A 21,615-nucleotide genomic window follows, 5' to 3' on the forward strand; every position below is an offset into this window, starting at 1 on the left:
TAGGACTTATTTTGACACTATTCATGAGTGAAGGCAAGGGGTTGGCAGTAAGGACTGAAAGGGCTGGAGTGGTTTAGGCCCCATAATATCTTAAAACTAGCATCCAAAATTCCCTTCCAGGAATTCTGGGCTCCACACCAAGAAGAAAACTGCTCAACTGAAATCCAACTCCCCAGTAAAGGATAATAGGAGGAAAGGGAAGAGGAGATCGAGAACATGGGAAGAACAGTCCACAGACCTCAAACAGTAACAGACCTCAAACAGTAACAGAGAAGATGGTTTGAAACTCAAGAAGAAGGTACTCAGAGCCCCGATCCCAAACACTTTCCTAACTCCCTCTCTCCTTTAAGTTCATGGTAACAAGTATCACGTTTAAAAATAAGCAACAGAAAAAAACTGTTGTAGAATCTAGCACAAGGTTATTATAAGCAGAGAGAGAAAAAGGAGTATAATCCTCCAGACAATGAGTGCTTGCCAGAAAGATATGTCCACTAAGCAGATGAGAACTGTAGCCCGATTTCTGAAATAAGCTAAAAGAAATTAAGAAAATCACAAAAAATATAAAAGAATGACATAAATTAGAATTAGAAAAAAAAAACCCAGTGATAGAACTCAGAATTTAATTTTTAAATAAAAAATCAAGTCAATTTCCCAAATCAAAAACAAACTAGAAGGCACATAAGAGCAAATAAACAAAACAGATAATATCTTCACTGAAATGAGGTCAACAAAAGAAAACTTTGTAACTCAAAAAGAAACTAAGAAAAAGAAAAGGTCTGAAATGAAGTGACAGAGAAGGCAGGCAAAGTAGATCCAAAATATATAAAGAGCCGTTCCCAAAGAGAACTGGGTCAGCGAAGCAAAAAAAAAAAAAAAAAATGTGAAACTGTAAGTTAAGAAACTCACACTCACGAGAAATTTAAAAACAGACTGACAAAAAAACAAAACTATGGATTAAAAGTATATACCATGTATCTGAAAATATCAAATTGGAAAAACCAACACCATGTAAAACTAGCAGAGTTTGAAGACAAAAAAAAAAAAACAATCTTTAGGTATTCAGCAAACAAACAAAACAAAGGTTTTGTAAGTGGAAACAAAAAAATCACATTGTCATCAGACCTTTCAACAACAATGCTTCCTGTCAAAAGACAATGAATAACAAATTGATCCAGGGAAAGAAAATATAAACCAAAGACTTTATGGACAGCCAAACAAACTGACAAGTATAAATGTTGCAAACTGTTAGAAACATGGAGGAACTCAGGAAAGGCTGTCCTCCTGAGTCCTTACTCAGAAATCTACTAAAGAACAGGTGTCACTCAACCAGAATGACGCAAGAGACTGGGACACGTTAATTAAAAATGAGCCTCAAACAAAATCCAAAACTTTTATCTACATGTCTATTATAAATATTTTATCTACACACATACACACAACCCTGAAGAACTGGGACTAAATGACAGCTATGAGGGAGAAAGCACTGTCATACATGGTTGTATGACCTGACAATATAGATATACCACACCACTAACATCTGGGGAAATGGAAAGGGCACATGAAATACCTTAGCATTTCACTGGCAGTAAAAGAAAATTACTTCAAATGAAAACTTGAGAAATAAAAGGATAATTCCAATAGCTCAAAGTTGGGAACTAAGAGATTAAAAAATTGAAGGGGGGATATTAAGAGCATTATGTAAAGATATTACTACAAAGACATCTTGGGGGAAATAAACTCATCTTAAACATTAAAAGTAAATAAATAAACAAAACTACATACTTCCAAAAAGCTTACACTAAGAAACAGAAGGATAAAACATAAAATGTTTTAAAATATTATCCCTGTCAGAGAAGCTAAACTTCGAGAATACACTGATTTTCTTGTAAAATCAAGTATTTTACATAATTGTTATAAAAACAAATTAAAAACGAATACCTAAAAATAAAATTTTAGCAAATCTATGAATAGATCAACAAAATGTGGTAGTCATACAATGGAATATTATTCAGTCATAAAAAGAAATGATACATACCACAGCAAGGAGGAGCCTTGAAAACATTATGCAAATGAAAGAAGCCAGTCTCAAAAGACCACATACCGTATGACCCCATTTATACGACCCCAAATATTAAGAGACAGAAAGTAGATCAGTGGTTGCCTAGGGATGGGGCTAGTGAGCACAGGAATTGTGGAGGTGACAGCTAAAGGCTACAGGACTTCGTTTAGGGGCAATGAAAATGTTCCAAAGTTAGACAGTGAGGATGGCTGCAGTGGCGATGGTTGCACAACTCCAAATATAGAGAACCACTGAACACTTTAAAACAGTGAATTTTATGCTACGTAAATTATATCTCAATAAAGCTATTATTTTGGAAATACAGTAGAAAAAAGAAGAGAATGTAATTGTGTATCTAGTCAGAGGCAGGGCCACGAGAAGAAATGTTCCAAAAGTCTTTAAAATGCAGTTATCTGATATTACATCCACAGAGGGTTATAACCTAAGGATGGTCAAAAACAAAACTGGAACTGGTTTCCAATAATCACACTGAGATGATTGTGTATTCCGGAATATAGTCGGTGTCTGATATTTTATCATGCTGGTATCACAGAATATTAGGCCTCTCAATAAAAAAGAAAGGTAGTGATATATGGATTAAGTCAGAAGAGATTAAGTAAAAATCTGAAATCCTGAATTTGAATCAGAAGTATCAGAAAGGACTTGTGATGCATTTTGTGTATGAGTTTTCATCTGTCCATTAAAGAGTAAAACAATGACAAGCCACAATTTCAGTTGCAATGAACAATGCTGGTGTCCAGACTGTGGTCTTAGAATACACCATTTCTCAATAAAAGGGACTAGGGTTCCTTAAAAATATATCTGATTCTCAGCAGCCAGGCGCAGTGGCTGGTGTCTGTACTCTCAGCACTCTGGGAGGCCAAGGTGGGCAGATAACTTGAGGTCAGAGTTTGAGACCGGCCTGGCCAACATGATGTAACCCCGTCTCTACTAAAAATACAAAAAATTATCTGGGTGTGGTGGCACATGCCTGTAATCCCAGCTCTCAGGTGGCTGAGGCACGAGAACCACTTAAGCCTGGGAGACAGAGGTTGCAGTGAGCCAAGATCATGCCACTGCACTCTAGCCTGGGCAAAAGAGTGAGACTCCGTCTCAAAAAAAAAAAAAAAAAAGGAAGAAAGAAAGAGAGAAAAAGAAAAACAAAATATATCTGACTCAGCCTGCAACAGATACACAGTGTCAGACTAGAATAGCCAGTTACACGAAATAGCATGGAAGCTATCAAAGGGCTGTGAAAAAAGGAGTCAAGCCAAATGAATATGTCTCCATTATCCAAAGATGGGACATGAACATTAATTATAATAATTAATAATTACTTCAATAGATTACAGTAATGACATCCACGGATTGAGACATACCAAATGTGTTTAAACTCATGAGTTCAAAATCATACTAACAACAATATTTAGTCACCAATAAACCACATTATTATTTTTAAAAATAGTAAATAAAAGGGAAAGAATCAAGCACATTTATCTTGCCATTTGTGTCAACTATTCCACTAAGTAACCATAAAATAGGCAAGGAAAAGTTTATCCTTATAGCAATATCTAACAAGTGAAATGAATAATAAGGAAGCTAATAAATGAATAAGAAATGAGAGAATTAGAATATCCTCACTTTTGAGCCCTTAATGAATTAAGGAATCTAGGCAATGTTCATCAACTACTACTAATGGCACAAATAGTCAGATATGTGTGTCCTGGGAAAGTAGTGTTAATACAATCAACAATAAAAAAAATCCTGAATTTGATCAAGCCACTCTATTTTACAGCCAATTCACAGAGAAGACACAGAAAATAGAAACATGTGGGCCAACTGGGACACAATCATAAAAAATTCAGACCCTACAGGATAAACAACTCTGCTATACGGCAAAAAAAAAAAGGGCAGGGGAGAATCTATAGACTAAAACACTTTAGAAATATAATGAACAATGACAACACATGGACATTATTTGCAAACTGATTCAAAGTGTAAAAAGAAAACCATGACAATTATAAAATTTTAAAATAATCTCTGAGTACAAATAAAATAAAGTAGTCATAAAATAATAACAGACATGACTACATAAAAATGTGAAATTTCTATACAGTGTTAAGTATCCTAAGCAAGTTAAAAGGCAAATTGAAATAAATATTTACAACCATCATAGAAAAATGAATAAAATTCATAAATAGTTCCAACAGATCAATAATAGAAAGGCAGCCTAACAGAAAATGAGCAAAATAAATAAAAAAGCGAAAAGAAATGCAAATGGCCAATAAACATGAAAAACAGGCTCAGTGTCACCAGAAATGAAGAGAAAGATTTAGGCTGGGTGCCAGTAGCTCACACGTGTAATCCCAGTACTTTGGGAGGCTAAGGTGGGCAGATCACTTGAGGCCAGGAGTTCAAGGCCAGTCTGGCCAACATAATGAAACCCATCTCTACTAAAAATACAAAAAATTAGCCAGGTGTGGTAGTACACGCCTAATCCCAGCTACTCAGGAGGCTGAGGCATGAGAATTGCCAGAACCTGGGAGGTGGAGGCTGCCATAAGCCAAGACTGTGCCCCTGCACTCCAGCCTGGGCAACAGTGTGAGGCTCTGACTTAAAAAAAAAAAAAAATCAGTCAATCAATCAATGAAATTACATTTTTTGCTGATCATGGTTACAAAATGAGGAAAAATCAAATTTCTTCTATACTGTTGGGTAAAGTACACATTAGTACAGTCTTTTTGGAGAGCAATTTGGCAACATATATCAAAGACGTGAATGTGCATACCCCATGACCTAACAACTCCATTTCAATTAACCATTCTTACAAAAACAACAGAGTAAGTTCATAAAGGGGTGTGTACAAGAATGTGGCTACATTGTTTGCACAAGCAAAAAAATTAAATTTCCATCAAGAGTGAAATAATTATGGTACATTCATATAATGGAACACCATGTAGCAGTTAAATGGAATTTAACAACTATATATATATCTCTCTCTCTCTCTCTCCAAAGTAGACAACATGGGAGAAACCCCTCAAGTTGTAGTACGATACGTACAGTATTATCACATTTATTTTAAATAATTACATGTATTACATAACAAAGAGATAATTTATAGAACCACAAAAAACTCTAGAAAATATAAACCAGATGATAATTACTCTGAGCAGTGACAGAGGACAGGAACTTTAAAAATATACTCCAATAAATAAAACAAAAGCATATTGTTTTTAAAAATGAAGTGTTAGATACAAACAGCCTTTACATTACCCTTCAAAAGTCAGTTTCTGTGATTCTATACTGCGATCCTATCACAAACTGAAATTCCTACACAGGCCCAGTAAGTGATTTAAACAGGTGCACTTGGGTGGCCACAAGATGAACCATGGATACTGTGGTAACTGGAGCCCTTATGCTGCTAGTCATGTGGGAATGTGGACCCAGTGTTGACAGACTTCCCAGTATTTCAAGGAAAACAAAAAATCTGGATTTTCCCACGTAAAAATGTTAGACACTAAGTCAAAAAATATTTAAAACACTGTGTGGGACAAAATGTAACTTTGGGGGACTGCACACTGTCAAGAGCATACATGGCTTTATAGCCAGATCTCTGGGTTCACATCCGGGCTCTGCCACTTCCTAGGTGTGTGACCTGATAAGTTACTTGCCCTCTTCCTTGCCCCAGCATACAGCCAGTGTTCAGTTAATGCTAGCTACTAGTCTTCATAATATTACTATTGTGCTGTTGTTATCATGGGATCCAGTTCTCAGCTGAAAGCTGATAACTTCTGGCTTACCTGTGATATTGTATCAGTTTGAGTCAGTTTGCTCATTATAGCCCAAAATAATGTACACAACTTCCTACTTTCCTTTGTATGTTGGTATGTTTAAGAAAACAGAAAACCAGCCGGGCGTGGTGGCTCATGCTTGTAATTCCAGCACTTTGGGAGGCCGAGGTGGGCGGATCACAAGGCCAGGAGATCGAGACCATCCTGGCTAGCACGGTGAAACCCTGTCTCCACTTAAAAAAAAAAAAAAAAAAAAAGTAGCTGGGCGTGGTGGCAAGCACCTGTCGCCCCCGCTACTCAGGAGGCTGAGGCAGGAGAATGGCGTAAGCCAGGAAGTCAGAGCTTGCAGCGAGCTGAGATCGGGCCACTGCATTCCAGCCTGGGTGACAGTGAGACTCCATCGAATGAATAAAAGAAGGAAAGAAAGGAAAGAAAGGAAGAAAGAAAGAAAGACAGACAGAAAGAAAGACACAAAGAAAGAAAGACAGAAAGAAAAAGAAAGAAAGAAAGAAAGAAAGAAAGAGAGAGAGAGAGAGAGAGAGAGAGAGAGAGAGAGGGAGGGAGGGAGGGAGGGAGGGAGGGAGGGAAGGAAAGGAAAGGAAGGAAAGGAAGGAAACGAAAGAAAGAAAAGAAAAAAGAAAAGAAAAGAAAAGAAAAGAAAAGAAAAGAAAGAAAACAGAAAACCTAACGGCAAATTAGCAAGTATGTGCTTGTTGGTGGTGTCATTCAATTAAAAAGTTCTTGTAATCTCATGAAATCAGATAGAGAATGACTGAAACAAGTAAAAAGTTAACTCTAACAACTGTATTAAGCAGCATGATCTTAACGGCATGGGGCGGAGGAGCACTGGAGCCTAATCAGTGTTTCCAGTGAGCACCAGAACTACACTGCGGCTGGTCTGGCTCCACGTGAGGCACGCAGGAGGTTTGTTAACAATGCCAGTGCTCACATACCCCACTGGCAGATTCTCATTTGTCCTACTCTCAGAATGGCTAGGCACACGTATTTTCAAAAAGCCCTCTAGGTAATGCTGAGGCACAGTCAGGTTTGGAAACCATTTAGCATGAAGTCTGGTACCCCAGAATTCTGAACTTGAATCCCTCTAACAATCTATAGCTCTGTGATTTTTGTGACAGTTATCTACTATACCTAAACTGGTTTCTTCATTTGTAAAATGTAAATACACCACCACTTCACAGGGTTGTTGACTCTGGCACACTGTAAGAGTCAATAAATGGTAGCTGTTGTTATAGATTTTCTAGTTTCTAGATGGTTTGTCTGCTTTGAATATAAACGGCAACCTCTTCAGTGTTTCCTGTGTGTACAGGAAAAAATTAGCACAACTATTGTTAGAATCCAAAGACAGAGTATTTCATTGGCCATTAAATTTATAATAACTACAAGATCATTTCTAATTCTAAAGAAAGCAATTAAGACAATAACCAAAACAAAAATATTCCTAATATTTGAGGCAACAAAGTCAATTATACATTTTGTACGTTACATTAAAACATATTCATCTTTCTCTTCTGAAAATAAAGTTCATAAGGAAATCAAAAAAGGAGCACAAAATAACCACATTACAGTATTTTGTATTTAACATTTTACATTGCACAAAACCCACAGAACTATACATTACAGAGTAAACTTTAGAGTACGCATATTTTAAAAAGTCAATCAAGATTTTGCAGAATCCCAGGATGCAATGCAGATGAAATAAATGAATCTAATTAAATTACAAAAGTATGATACCACCTCACTGAGGAAAGTGAAGGAAAAAGGTGCTGACCTAAGTTACTTTGGAGAATAGTGTTTTGACTAAGGCTAAAGACAAAAGAAACTTGACTGAAAAACCCCAGTTGATAAATTTATTCCTCACAGGGGTACCAGTTAGCAATTCTGAAACTACTTTACATGTATGGTAGGGTTGAACAAACATGTAATTAATTACAGTCATGGGAGCCAGGCTTATCACTGTAAGAGAAGTAAGTTACAGATAAGCAAGGGAGGAAAGTCAGAATGAACTCTGTGCTGGATCAGAGCCAGAGACATCAGTATGAACTCATGGTTATTTCAGATTGATAGATATGAAATTACAGATCTATGTATACACGGGTTAGAAGACATATCTGTATTTTCTAATTCTATCCCTGAGAAGGCCCAAAAGCAATGACACCCTGACAGCAATGAACACACCCAGTGCCCACATCTTCATTTCTAAATACCATTATCCAGTAAAAGGAACCAGAGGACAGAAAGAGGGAAAAATACAAGACAAGCCCAGAGCATCTTGTGGTGCCGGAAAGTAAGAAATGATTCAAAAAGCAAATCAAAAGGAAAATAATACAACAAAGGAGGGAAGCGTATCAAAGGACACAGAAGGCAACTGAAAGAGCTCCAATGGGCTAAAAGAAGAACAGCTTGAGCAACAAAATCAGTAACAATGGGATTGGATTATAACTCAAAGCAAAAACAACAGAAAACATTTATGAGTCCATACTGATATAAATGACCAAATAAATGAGAAGAAGCAAAACTTCCACCTGGAGAAATTCGAAGTATACATTAGATACTCCCCGCTCCAGGAGGTAGAGATTAATTTCCCTCCCCTTGAGAGTGGGTTGAGCGTAGTGACATACTTCCAAAGAAGTAGAGTATGGAAAGGAACACATGGTAACTCCTGGAGAAACCTGGCAGACACCACCTTAACCAAGTGATCAAGGTTAACATTACCAGTGACAATGCAATGCGACTGGGGCATTTCAACTCTGTGGCATCCATCCCCAAGCCCATCACCCCAGTCTAATCATGAGAACACATCAGACAAATTCAGATTCGTGGACGTGACAACTAAATGCAATGTGGTGTCCTCAACTGGTTCCTAGAACAGAAAAGGGAATTAGTAGAAAAAGTGGGAAATCCAAATAAGTTTATTAACAGCACTTTGTATCAAAGTTAATATATTAGTTTTAACAAATGTATAGGGTAAGTGAGAAGTAGTATTAAGGGGTGCTGGATGAAGAGCATATAAGAATTCTACACTATCTTTGCAAATTTTCTATCAATCTGATATTATTCCAAGATGAAAAGTTTGTTCCAAAAAATAGAATTGTATGGAGTAGTTTTGATATTAAGGATAAATCTTTTATATATGTTTACATGGTTTTAATTTCTAAGCTAAATTGAACTGTAAATAGTATTACAAAACCCATCCTTAGCTACAGTAGCTGTTGGGAAGGACACCTGGAAACTACTGGACTGCTGAGATGACTCTTGTTAACTTTTAAGCAGGGTTGGGAAGGGTCACCACACAAGCACATCTAATGAAGGAGGAGCAAGAGTTGGAGGCGAGACAATCCCTGTCAGAGGGAGACCATGCTACATTATGAAATGGCTAATACATTCATCCCTAACACCCAAGATCAACAACACTCAGACTAGAAGAATTGGCATGATGGCAAAGTGGGAAAAATAAGTACAAACAATAAGATCCTGGGATGTTCTAAACAGCAGTGGAATAAGAGAAGTAGAAGATAAATGCAAAAATATAAAAAAATCTTGGATTGTATCTGGGCCCACAAATGGATACGGGGGAGGGCAGGTTTCCTCTTCTTTTTTCCTATGATATTACGGTAGTCCTTACAGTCAGGATAAAACTGCAGCTGGTATTATTAGTTCAGTTACATGGATTTAAATAAGCTTCATTTGATAATCTGAGACTGTCTTATTTACAACACTGTTCTATAGATCAGTATTTTCAAGATCCCAAACAACTGCCTATTCAAGGGAACTTTGGAAACTAATCCATGTGTTTCAATTAGAGACTGCCTATGTAACTAGAAATGTGTTCTGAGGAAATCAATTTACAGAAGGTACGGAGCTACAACTTCACATAATTTTGAACAAACCATTAAAGGTATTTATGGCATTCATATTATGAAAACAAACTGCAGATTTTTTTTTTTTTTTTTTTTTTTTTAGTATCACTAGTTGCAGTTCTTTTAAAAGATTTTGAAATATAATAAAGTTTTAGAGAAAAATTATTTTGGGCCAGGTGCGGTGGCTCACACCTATAATCCCAGCACTTTGGGAGGCAGAGGCGGGTGGATCACCTGAGGTCAGGAGTTTGAGACCAGCCTGACCAACATGGTGAAACACCGTCTCTACTAAAAATACAAAAATTAGCCAAGAGTAGTGGCACATGCCTGTAATCCCAGCTACTCTGGAGGCTGAGGTAGGATAATCGCCTGAACTCCCAAGGCAAAGGTTGCAGACAGCTGAGATGGCACCATTGCACTCCAGCCTGAGCAACAAGAACAAAACTCTGTCTCAAAAAAAAATTATTTTGTAAAGCATGCTTACAAACAAAGGGAAATTAAATGTAACATCACATGTGCTTTGCAAACACTGGTTACAAGTAATTTAATAAAAAAATATAAAGACATAGATAAGAAAAATCAAATATCACATGTGTATTTCTTTTCTACAAAATCTTTCACCTATATTCATTCCTATTATCACCGAAACCATAAAAACTGCAAAATATGCATTATGTACAATCTGTGGTACCTTGTCAGTTCAGATATTTTAACAATTAACAAAAACACTGGCCAGGCGCGGTGGCTCACGCCTGTAATCTCAGTGCTTTGGGAGGTTGAGGCAGATGAATCACTTGAGGTCAGGAGTTTGTGACCAGCCTGGCCAACATGGTGAAACTCCCATCTCTAAATTAGCCAGGCGTGGCAGTGCACACTTGAAATCCCAGCTACTCAGGAGGCTGAGACAGGAGAATTGCTTGAACCCGGGAGGCGGAGGTTGCAGTGAGCCGAGATCGTCCCATTGCACTCCAGCCTGGGCAACAGAATGACCCACTGCACTCCAGCCCAGGCAACAGAATGAGACTTTGCCTCAAAACAAACAAAAAATAGTCCTTAAACCTAAAAGGTTTTACTGCCTAAAATGTATGCCCTTAAAATTTACAATTATTTGGCAGAGGTTAAAAGGCAGAATACATTTTAAAAATAAAAGTATAATTGCACCCACATGGATTTACAGTTAGCTTCAAGGAAGAAAAAGTAATAAAACTTCTAAAAGTAAAAGTTTGTGGTTGACTTGTATAGCATTTCACCATTTGATATGATTTGGATCTGTGTCCCCACGCTATGCTGAACAGTAATCCCCAGTGTTGGAGGTGAGGCCTGGTGGGAGATGACTGGATCATGTGGGTGGGCTTCTTGTGGTTTAGAACCATCCCACTGGTGCTGTTCTCATGATGGTGAGTGAGCTGTCAAGAGATCTGGTTGTTTAAAAGAATGGAGCACCTTCACCCCGCCCATGCTCCTGCCATGACAAATGCCTGCTCTGGCTTTGCCTTCCATCACGACTATAGCTCTCTGAGGCCTCCCCAGAAGCTGATGCTGCCTGCCATGCTTCCTATACAACCTATGGGACCATGAGCCAATTAAACCTCTTTTCTTTATTCATTACCCAGTATCAGGCATTTCTTTACAGCAGTGTGGGAACACATACACCACTTACCACATATCTTTTTCAGCCTCACAACCACCACCTTGTGAGGTAGGTAAGAAGGTAGTATTATACCCACTCTACAAATGCAAAGGCTTCGAGTCAGAAAGATTCCTATTTACAACATTCTGTGGTGAGAAAGGGTCACAGTGAGGAATGAAACCCACTTAATGGACTTCAAAATTGTGACTCTTCTCCTGACATACCAAGTAAAATGACTAAAACAAACCTGGGAGTGGGGGACTGTACACATATTCACACACATACCCACGCACACACACACGCACACATGCACGCCTCCCTTTACAGAAATTATGTTCCTAAAGTGGGAATAAAAATAAAATCTTACTATCCCACTAAGTTAATTAGAATTGTAGAGCCTTATCTTTTGTTAGTTTGGATTAATCACCAATACGAAGAAGTCCCACTTTGGCTCTCTGTTACTCTTTCATTATTTGATGAACACTTAGCATTTTATGAACCAAAATTTAAAACAGGGGCTTCTGTAGTTCATTTTTTGAAAAGCAAACAATCCACACAAAATTCTAATAAAGTCTTTCATTTATACACTCTATAAACTTTGAATTTGTGTTTCTTTTTTTCTATAACAAAGATGACCTCTTCAGTGAAATCTCAACTGGTCAAACCAAAGAACTACAACTCAGATAAAAATTCAAAACTCGGCCAGGCGCGGTGGCTCAAGCCTGTAATCCCAGCACTTTGGGAGGCCGTGACGGGCGGATCACGAGGTCAGGAGATCAAGACCATCCTGGCTAACACAGTGAAATCCTGTCTCTACTAAAAAATACAAAAAACTAGCTGGGCGAGGTGGCGGGCGCCTGTAGTCCCAGCTACTCGGGAGGCTGAGGCAGGAGAATGGCGTAAACCCAGGAGGCGGAGCTTGCAGTGAGCTGAGATCCGGCCACTGCACTCCAGCCTGGGTGACAGAGCAAGACTCTGTCTCAAAAAAACAAAAAAAAAAAAATTCAAAACTCTGGGGAAACTATTATTGTCTTTTTTCAACATGAGTTCTAATATAAAATGTATGGCACCTGTTCTCAATCTTTTCTTGCTATAACATATCTAAGGGATACAATCCTCATTAGTAGCAATAGGTAATCACCATGAAGAGCCTGGAGAGGAAGAAGACAATCTGGGGAGGGGGGGTGGGTGAAGCAGTTTACAGAAGCCTGACATGTCCACCCCACCCCTGCCCCACCGTGGCCTCTTCTCACGTGCTGCTCTCCTATGAGAACCACTGAATTAGAGATGAGGTTATACAGTCGGCCCTCTGAATCCGTGGGATACGCATCCGCAGATCAAGAATGTTTGAAAAAACATTAAAAATAAGAATACAACAATAAAAAGTAATACAAGCTACTCGGGAGGCTAAGGCAGGAGGACTGCTTGAGCCTAGGAGTTTAAGTCCAGCCTGGGCAACATAGTGAGATCCCGTCTCTAAAACAGTAATAGTAATAATACAAATAAAAAAGATACAGTATAACAACTATTTACATAACACTGACATTGTGTTAGGTATTATAATCTAGAGATGATTTAAAGCAACAGGAGGATGCACATCGGTTGTATGTAAATACTACACCATTTTATATAGGGACTGGAGCATCCAAGGATTTGGGTGTCCACAGGGGTCCTGGAACAAATCCCCCTGGGATAAGATACCAAGGGATGTCGGTACTGCCCGGACTTTTTTCTTCATTCAAGTTACTTCAAAATCAGGGGTCACAATACAAATTAAACATCAACCCTGTCTTGCCAACATATGTCCTTAATGAAATTAAACCACTCCAGCCATTCATGCTTAAGATTTCCAATCAAAATAATATTCAAAGTAAATCTCTTAAAATATAGCTACAGAGCACTGGTTCGTGTTGTAAACATCCTCCTGAATTCATGTGAATGCTTAACCCTTTCTCCTAAGGGCTCATAATCTGGCTGTCAGAATAAAATATTAAAATCTTGCAAACTCAAGTTCTCTTCAGGTGTTCTCCACAGTTTCCAAGTTGTTTATCATTTATGAATTTAAAGCAAGCCAGGTTCTATAAAAAAAACTGAAGTTAAAAAAATTAAAATAACAAGTATATACAGTTAGCTCTCCATATCTGTGGGTTCCACATCCATGAATTCAACCAAGTGCAGATCGGAAATATTTGGGAAGAAAAACTACATCTGTATTGAACATGTACAAACTTTTTTCTTGTCATTATTCCCTAAACCATACAGTATTAACAACCATTTACATAGCGTTTATATTACATACGGCATTACACAAAATCTAGAGATTAAAGCATACGAGGCTGTGCATTGGTTAAACACAAATACTGCATCATTTTGTATCAGAGACTTGAGCATTTTAGGATTTTGTGATTCGTGGGAAGTTCCAAAACCAAACCTCCTCTGATACTGAGGGGACTGTACATATGTATGTATATAGCCACTAAAATTCAGAATCACAGACTTCACACAGGTATCAGGTATTGTAAAGATTTGGGTTTCACTTTTAGCCAGATCAACGTGCAGACTCACGAGAAGAGCAAAATCACTTGTACAGTACTATTTTGGACTCTCAAGAGCGATATCCCACAAAATGCCCTTTTCTAGTATTAACACCCTTTACAATAAGGAATTTATAACACGTCAAGCTATCAAAAGCAAATCTATACCGTTTTCAAGTCACTTCCTCTAGTGGGCACATTCCTCTCACAAAAATCTACACATCTCGAAACACATATTGGACAACAATCCGGACTTCCCTTAAACTTGCATCATCTGCACTCAACACTTTAACCTTGCCAGATAGTGTTGGCTTTTTCCCTTTGATCATTCTGACATTTCTCTATAATTTACAACTCTTTAAAATACAGTGACCAAAACTTGACATGCTAATCAAAAGAGAAAACAACTTCAAAGGATAAAGAAAGAACTTTCTCTGTGATCTTGGGTGCCCTATTCATTTAAAATACCTGAGTGTGATGTGGACTTTTTTTCCTGACTCACATGCAGCTTGTCGTCATCCACGACTATGACTTTCTTCCTTCCGTCTTTATTTATACCCAGCCTGTCCTCTGCCATCCTCTATTTACATGGTTGAACTTATTCCCTCCACATACCACCTGGCACTTAATTCATCAAATTTCATGCAGTTTTCATAGATCTATTTCTTATTTATCATAGTACTTTACAGAAATGCTTAAATGTGCAATTTATAACTGTCATTTGTGCTAAAAAATATTAGAATATGAAAGTACATAACACCAACATTATAATTTACAATCAATAAATGGAACTAAGGACATCATCGTATTAATGCCTACTGGAAACCTACCTCCACTGGACGATCGTTCTTTACCAATGCTACACGTGCCCTTTGCAAGGAACCATCCATTAGCTTGTGAAGTCTTAAAATTAACTTTCTTAACCCCATCTGCTTCAGTGCTTTGTCTACAAATGGTCTATAAATAGAAGTCAGACAATGTCTACTAAAGCCTGCTTCTGCGCTGCAGTCTGGTGCTCCCCAGCCAATAGAATCATCCTCAGACTCCAGCCTCTCAAGCTTCTTGGATATGCAGTCCTGCGACTGGATGTCGAAGCTGTTGTCTACGGGCTGTCTGATTTCCGGTACCCCAGGATCAGAGATTTGTTCTTCCTCACTCTCATCCGTACTACTTTCCAACTCCTTCAATTCTCCTTCTGTGTCATCACCCTCATACTCTGGCTCATTACCTTTGGATGGTCGAGGGGAAGGGATTTCAAACACTGGCCAGCCAATGTCTGATAAATTCTTGATGCCCAAAACAGTGCCCATAATCCTTAATTTCTGATTTAAGTCTTTCGTGATGTTTAACCACAAACAGAGTGCCTGCACCCTGTCCTGGAAGTCTTTTGCAGCATATTTTTCGTAGTCCTTCTGAAGCGCCTGCAATGATGGATAAAGTGCTTCTATGTACTCTAGCAGCTCCATTATCCGTTTTACCTGCTCAAATGAGACCCTCTGGCGTTGGAGATGCTCGTGATGTGTTGAGTAACCTACAGTCTTTGTTCCAGGAGTGGCTTTGCACTGCCCTTCTACTGAAGTACCATTAAAACCAGCTCCATCTCTAACAAAGGCAAAGCTCCCATAGTCGACTTTGAAAGTAAGGATTTCATTGATAATATCTGGGATGGCTTGACGGGCTGTATATAAAAAGAAGTCCTGGTCATTAATTGTCCGTCCTGCATGCCAGGCTTGTAGCTCTAACCAGATCAGTTCGTTAGATCGGTTAAGCCAGAAACCAGACGTATTTTCTTGTCCTCTTTGCTCCCTGTCTTTCTTCTTTGAGACTGAGGTAAGCTTTAGCAAAAGTCGTAATGTTTCAAAAAACTTTAAACGATCTGCTGGACAGTCAGTCCTAGAAGTCTGGCGTGCAGGTCTGGCTATAGGCATGGGCACAGATACTGGAAGCTTAGCGTTGCTACAGCCAAGGCTGAGGTAAGGCTTATTGAGATCCACATCTGGAATTGATTTTTTTGGCAAAGATCCACCCACTGAGTCTAACATGAATGAACACTGTACGTTTTTTTTATGATCACGCTCTGTTGTTCTAAGAGCTGCTCGGATCTTTTTCTCCTGCTTATAGCTGTATTCTTCCACATTCTCCACTGTTTTTCCAGTGTCTTTATGTGGAGGCTGATTTGGTGCATTCATTTTTTCTATTAAAAAAAATAAACAGAACATTATTTAACTCTAAAATATGAAGCTACTCTCAATATTTTCAATAAAACCGATATTCACATGTATTTATATTTTCAGGCTGCAAATGGAAGAAAAACAGCATACCATATCCTGAAAATTAAAGGAACCAAAAAATATATGACATTTTTCTCTATATTTTAAAAAAATTCCGTTTTTCCAGTACTTGCTGTATTCTCTTATATTCACAACTAATCACCTAAACTAGCTGTTAATTTCCATGCTACAAAGCATAGTTATCAAATCACTTAACCAACCTTCTGTAAGTAATCACCTTCAATTTAAGAAGGAAGAAACAGCATGGGAGATCAGACGGAAACTTGGATGAGAAAATATATTTAATTCCTGCATTTGTCATTAGCTAAATGTGTAAACTTAAGAGAAAATCACGTAAATTATCTGGATCACTTGTGTCATTGGTAAAATTAGGCAGATTGATGCAAGAATCCTTTAAGGCACCTTAAGATTACTCTCATAAAAAACTGAAGGACAGCTGAAAGACAAAAACATTGACCTTATTCTATTCCTTTATTTCTTCTTTGCCACAAACAAGTGGGCAATAACATTTTATATTTAAAATTATCAAGACTGAAGACATATAGACTAATTTGGTATAATTTGTTTAATATGTTATACCGGCACATAAAATCATTTACAATTCATGTGAAAAAAGCAAAAATCACACATTTCTTTCAAACAACTAGAAAAGGTTCTATAATTGGACTCCAAGCTTTGAAATGAACACACATACATCCTCTTTCCTGTATGGCACTTTTAACACCATTAATTGCTCTACGTTACTGAAATCCTTCCATTCTGTTGCTTCCGGGTTCTTACACTTCCTTAATTCCCTTCTTTTCAAATACCTCCCTGCAACTTCGCTCACTACATAAAATGTTAATGTTTCTCAAAGTGCTAATCTTAGATCTCTTCTCCCTGGGTGTTCTCATTCATTTCCACATCATATATCGATAATGCCCAAACCTATAATGCCATCCCAGTCTATCCTCTACCCTCAAGGCATAGTTTATTTCATTGAATCTAGGACACACACTTTTTCATATGTTAACATCTCTGATATCAGAATGTTACATATAATCAATGATGATATAAGTAAATTTTAGGGACATATTTGCCAATATATTTCATTTACATTTTTCTTTTTTTGAGACAGGCTGGAGTTTACTTTATAAAACTATTGTGGTGCATTATTGATAATGGCCACAGACTATCTGCATGCAATTTATAATTGGAAAGTAATAGTTGACAGTGAAAAAATATTACTTTTCTTAAATAATTTATTCCAGTTCTTCTAACCTATGATTGAAAAGTCCTAAGGGAAAACCCAGGATTAAATGAGAGTCATTAGGATGCCTTTAACAATCCCAGAAGACTGGCTACAAGCATTATTCCAAATCTACGCTACACTTACCAGGGACAAAACATGAAAATAATAACAGATGAAGCTTCTCATCCTAGACCGTTATTCCAACAATTAAAGCAACCTAAGAGAAAAAAATGCCACAATCCCATTTTTCTACATAAACATAATCTCATTTTAGCAAACCTGAAAAACTAACTTTTGTAAGTTAAATACAAATCTTGTTAAGTTTACCCTACAGGATACAAAACAGTATATTACACAAGTTTTTGAAATTTTGTGTTCACATAAAGCAATGGTTTAACATTTGGACCGACACAGTATGTTTAAGGAAAAGCAAATTGGGAAAGGAGCAGATGGGACAGAGAAGCTTCTTTTTTTTTTTTCTCCCCAAAACATAATCCAAGTTGGTTCTGGAAAAAATATAAATGTATACACCTTCGTTTAAATAATGATGCAATTCAAACTTAAAACAGACAAACTCCAGTCTAGCTACTGTGCAAAAAGGATATACCAATTACTCCACCTCAGCAGTAGCTACCTTTTTAAAATAATAGACTTGTGACAGAAGGAGAGACAGGGTGATTTGGTTTGAATGTTTGCCCCCTCCAAATCTCATGTTGAAATGTGACCCCCAATGTTGGAAGTGGGGCCTGATGAGAGATGTCTGGGTCATGGGGGCAGATTCCTCGCGGACGGCTTAGTGCCCTCCCCACGGTAACCAGTGAGTCCTCACTCTATTAGTTCATGTGAGAGCTCTCTATTGTTCCTCTCTCTCCATGTGACATGCCTGCTTCCTCTTTACCTTCTGCCATGAGTAAAAGTTTCTTGAGGCCTCACCGGAAGCTGAGTAGGTATTGGTGCCACACTTGTATGGCATACAGAACCATGAGCCAAATACACCTCTTTCTTTATACATGACCCAGTCTCAAGTATTCCTTTATAGCCAACACCAAATGGACTAACACAGAGAGTAAACCCAACAGTGCTTTCTGGCAACTGATGACCAGTTAGGCCTCTATAAAATCATAAGGGACTTATCAATTAAGGGAGACCTGAGAACAACATTAGGGTGTTGGGGGGTGGGGGAGTCTATAGACTTAGACACAGGAATTTCCCTGAGCATTTTACATTTTGTTTTTACCCACTCTGACATGACTAAGGAACTTTTTAATAACAACCAAAAGCCTATTACTAATGGACAGGTGTGCTTGTTTGTTTGGTTTCCTATTAATACTAAATTTCCCTGCAACTAACAAAAGAGTCAAACGCAAACAGAGCTTCTGAAAAGGAAAATGAATAAAAAGTACAGGGGTTAGACATATAGAATGTTTTATTTAGCAAGTTCTAATTACAGCACTACAAAAATAGTTTCTAATAACTTAAGATGAATGGGACACCTGATCTCCCAAGTGACTACAAATTAAATGGTATCATTTTTCATGCTGCTATAAAGACACATGCACACGTATGTTTATTGCAGCGCTATTCGCAATAGCAAAGACTTGGAACCAACCCAAATGTCCATATATGACAGACTGGATTAAGAAAATGTGGCACATATACACCATGGAATACTATGCGGCTATAAAAAAGGATGAATTCATGTCCTTTGCAGGGACATGGATGAAGCTGGAAACCGTCATTCTCAGCAAACTAATACAAGAACAGAAAACCAAAAACCACATGTTCTCACCCATAGGTGGGAACTGAATAATGAGATCACTTGGACACAGGAAGGGGAACATCACACACCGGGGCCTGTCGTGGGGTGGGGGGAGGGTGGAGGGAAAGCATTAGGAGATACACTTAATGTAAATGACGAGTTAATGGGTACAGCACACCCACATGGCACATGTATACATATGTAACAAACCTGCACGTTGTGCACATGTACCCAAGAACTTAAAGTATAATAAAAAATACATAAATAAATATAAATAAATAAATAAATAAATGGTGTGATTTTCGTAGCACAATTAAAGCAAACCTCTGGACACTTTTTCCTTTGGCCAATCACCAATAATTCCGGTAAAATTAGAAGAATATGAAACATTTTTTAAAAAGAAAACTTTACAACGAAACTGTAAAGAACCAATGACAAGCAATATGGTTCATCTGATGGATATAAGACAAACAAATGAATTCCCACCATCTACAACTAAAAATGGCTCTTTATAATATGTATTAATCATATTTTTAATCAAACTCTTGCAATTTTTATGTTCTCCAATATACGTATTTTCCAAATTTTAGAAACCAGTCTTATTTGAGCTCTCAAATGAGATGTAAACAGATGAATAATCTTTAAGTATGAGACGATCTTCAGAGCAATGATGACCTAGAATACCAGACAAGTCAGCAACCTGAAGGGGCTTGAGATCATCTCATTCAAGCTTCTCAAATTTCAGTGTATGTTCAGAATCACCTGCGTTTCTGCTAACGGGCACATTCCTGGGCCTGCTTCCACTATCTCTGACATGGCTACAATGGCTCCACATTTGGAGAAATTGCTTTATCCAGCTTCTATTTTCCAGGTAAGGGCTTTACAGACATTGTCGTAATGTTCATAACAATATGATGATGAAGATTACCACAGAACACAGATGTTTAGACAGATGGTTAATGTTAGAAGAGGGGTCCTAGCCCATGTTGGTGCCACCACACCATCCTTGGACTTGTCAAAGGTGCTTGCAAGGCAGTACCAACTGACCAAGGAAAGGCTAAGACAGTGAGTACCACAAAAGATTATGTAGGGCTAACTAGTCTGTAAAGGCTTAAAGTAAAAGCAAGTATTTGATTTGGGGCCTTGAAGAATGGAAGCTTAAATAAGGGAAGCAAAGAATGCAAGAGCGTATCTGAAGCCAGCAAAGAAGAGCAAGAAGAGACACAAAGGCAGCAAAGAAAAGCGTGTGGCTGAACACCGAGTCTGTATATGGAAGCCTGGAAACACAAACCAGAACCTTGAAAGTCAGGCTAAGTTTGGACTAAAGAGCTGAAATATGGATTTAAATCCACTCTGGTTGACATAAACATTTCATAGCTATACAGACTGAATCTGACTTGTAACCATTTTACCAGCTCCATTTTACATCAGTATGATATTCTTTAAAAATCAAACATTCTAATTTCACTACTGTTAGCAGATACACACATTTACACACACATAGGCACATGCATGCATGTACACACACATACACCTTGAGATATTTCCTAACAGGGACACGTGTGTGTTTGTGTGTGTGTACAAATTCTCATATAAATTGCAAAATATTTGCTCTATCTCTGTAATCCAGCTATGGCTGATGACCATCCCGCTATGGCAGTACTAGAATAGAAATGCAAAATGAAGCTGATAATGATCACCCAGCAACATTCTGAAAAGGGCTTTGGCTTGGGTGTCTTTTAAATTCCTATTTAACCTACTTAAACTATGAGATAAACTGAATGTACTTCCTTCTGCTATATTAAAAAGAAAACAAACATTGAAGGAAAAAAATGGTTTGACAGTCTTTCTCTTAAATCAAACTTAAGAAGAAATAGTTATATTTAACTAAATATTGTCCAAAACTTATCAAAATCTTAATTGCTATAAATTGGTAATGACTACCATTATCCAAAAGTATAATCTCAAATAACACCACAGCTAGCTCCTGTGGTGTTAAATTTAATACTCATCACAGTACGAAATCCAGCCTATTTACTGAGTTCATCTGAGTTTACCTGGTAGGTTACATCAATTGGGAAGTCAGACAGCAGACTTCCAGGTAATGCAGAGCTAATCATCCTTACCCAACACTCAAACAGTCTTTAGATAAAATGCCTTTTTTAAAACTATCATATAAATTAAGAAAGTTTTCCCAATAAAACAGGAATTTTCAGCTTTTGGTGAAGGCTGGGCCATGAGACGCAGCAGTCATTCTGTAGTACACAGCACCTTGTCTCCACTGTTCAAACATACACTAACATCCTGCTGCTAAGAAGGGACTGTAGATATAATTAAAGACCTTAGCCAGCTCATTTTTGTTTAATCAAAAGGGAGATTTTCTTGAGTGGGCCTGACTTAATCACATAAAAGCCCTTTAAAAGAAGGCCTGAAACGTGGTGG

The 21,615-nt window shown here is 37.8% G+C and overlaps 1 protein-coding gene across 5 annotated transcripts in view; it reads right to left on the reverse strand.

The window, feature by feature from the left end:
• Window positions 1-21,615, reverse strand: part of MAP3K4 (mitogen-activated protein kinase kinase kinase 4) — a 126,129-nt gene that overhangs the window by 53,437 nt on the left and 51,077 nt on the right. For all 5 annotated transcript variants that reach the window (XR_012094994.1, XM_038001184.2, XM_008007749.3 and 2 more), the window contains exon 3: window positions 14,723-16,086. Coding sequence is in view for 4 of the 5 variants with exons in the window: in XM_038001184.2 (XP_037857112.2) it covers window positions 14,723-16,086 (1,364 nt within the window). In the remaining variant the exon portion in view is untranslated. The remainder of the gene's footprint in view (window positions 1-14,722; window positions 16,087-21,615) is intronic.

Source organism: Chlorocebus sabaeus, chromosome 13 (assembly GCF_047675955.1).
Source record: "Chlorocebus sabaeus isolate Y175 chromosome 13, mChlSab1.0.hap1, whole genome shotgun sequence".
In the NCBI taxonomy this organism is placed as follows: Eukaryota; Metazoa; Chordata; class Mammalia; order Primates; family Cercopithecidae; genus Chlorocebus; species Chlorocebus sabaeus.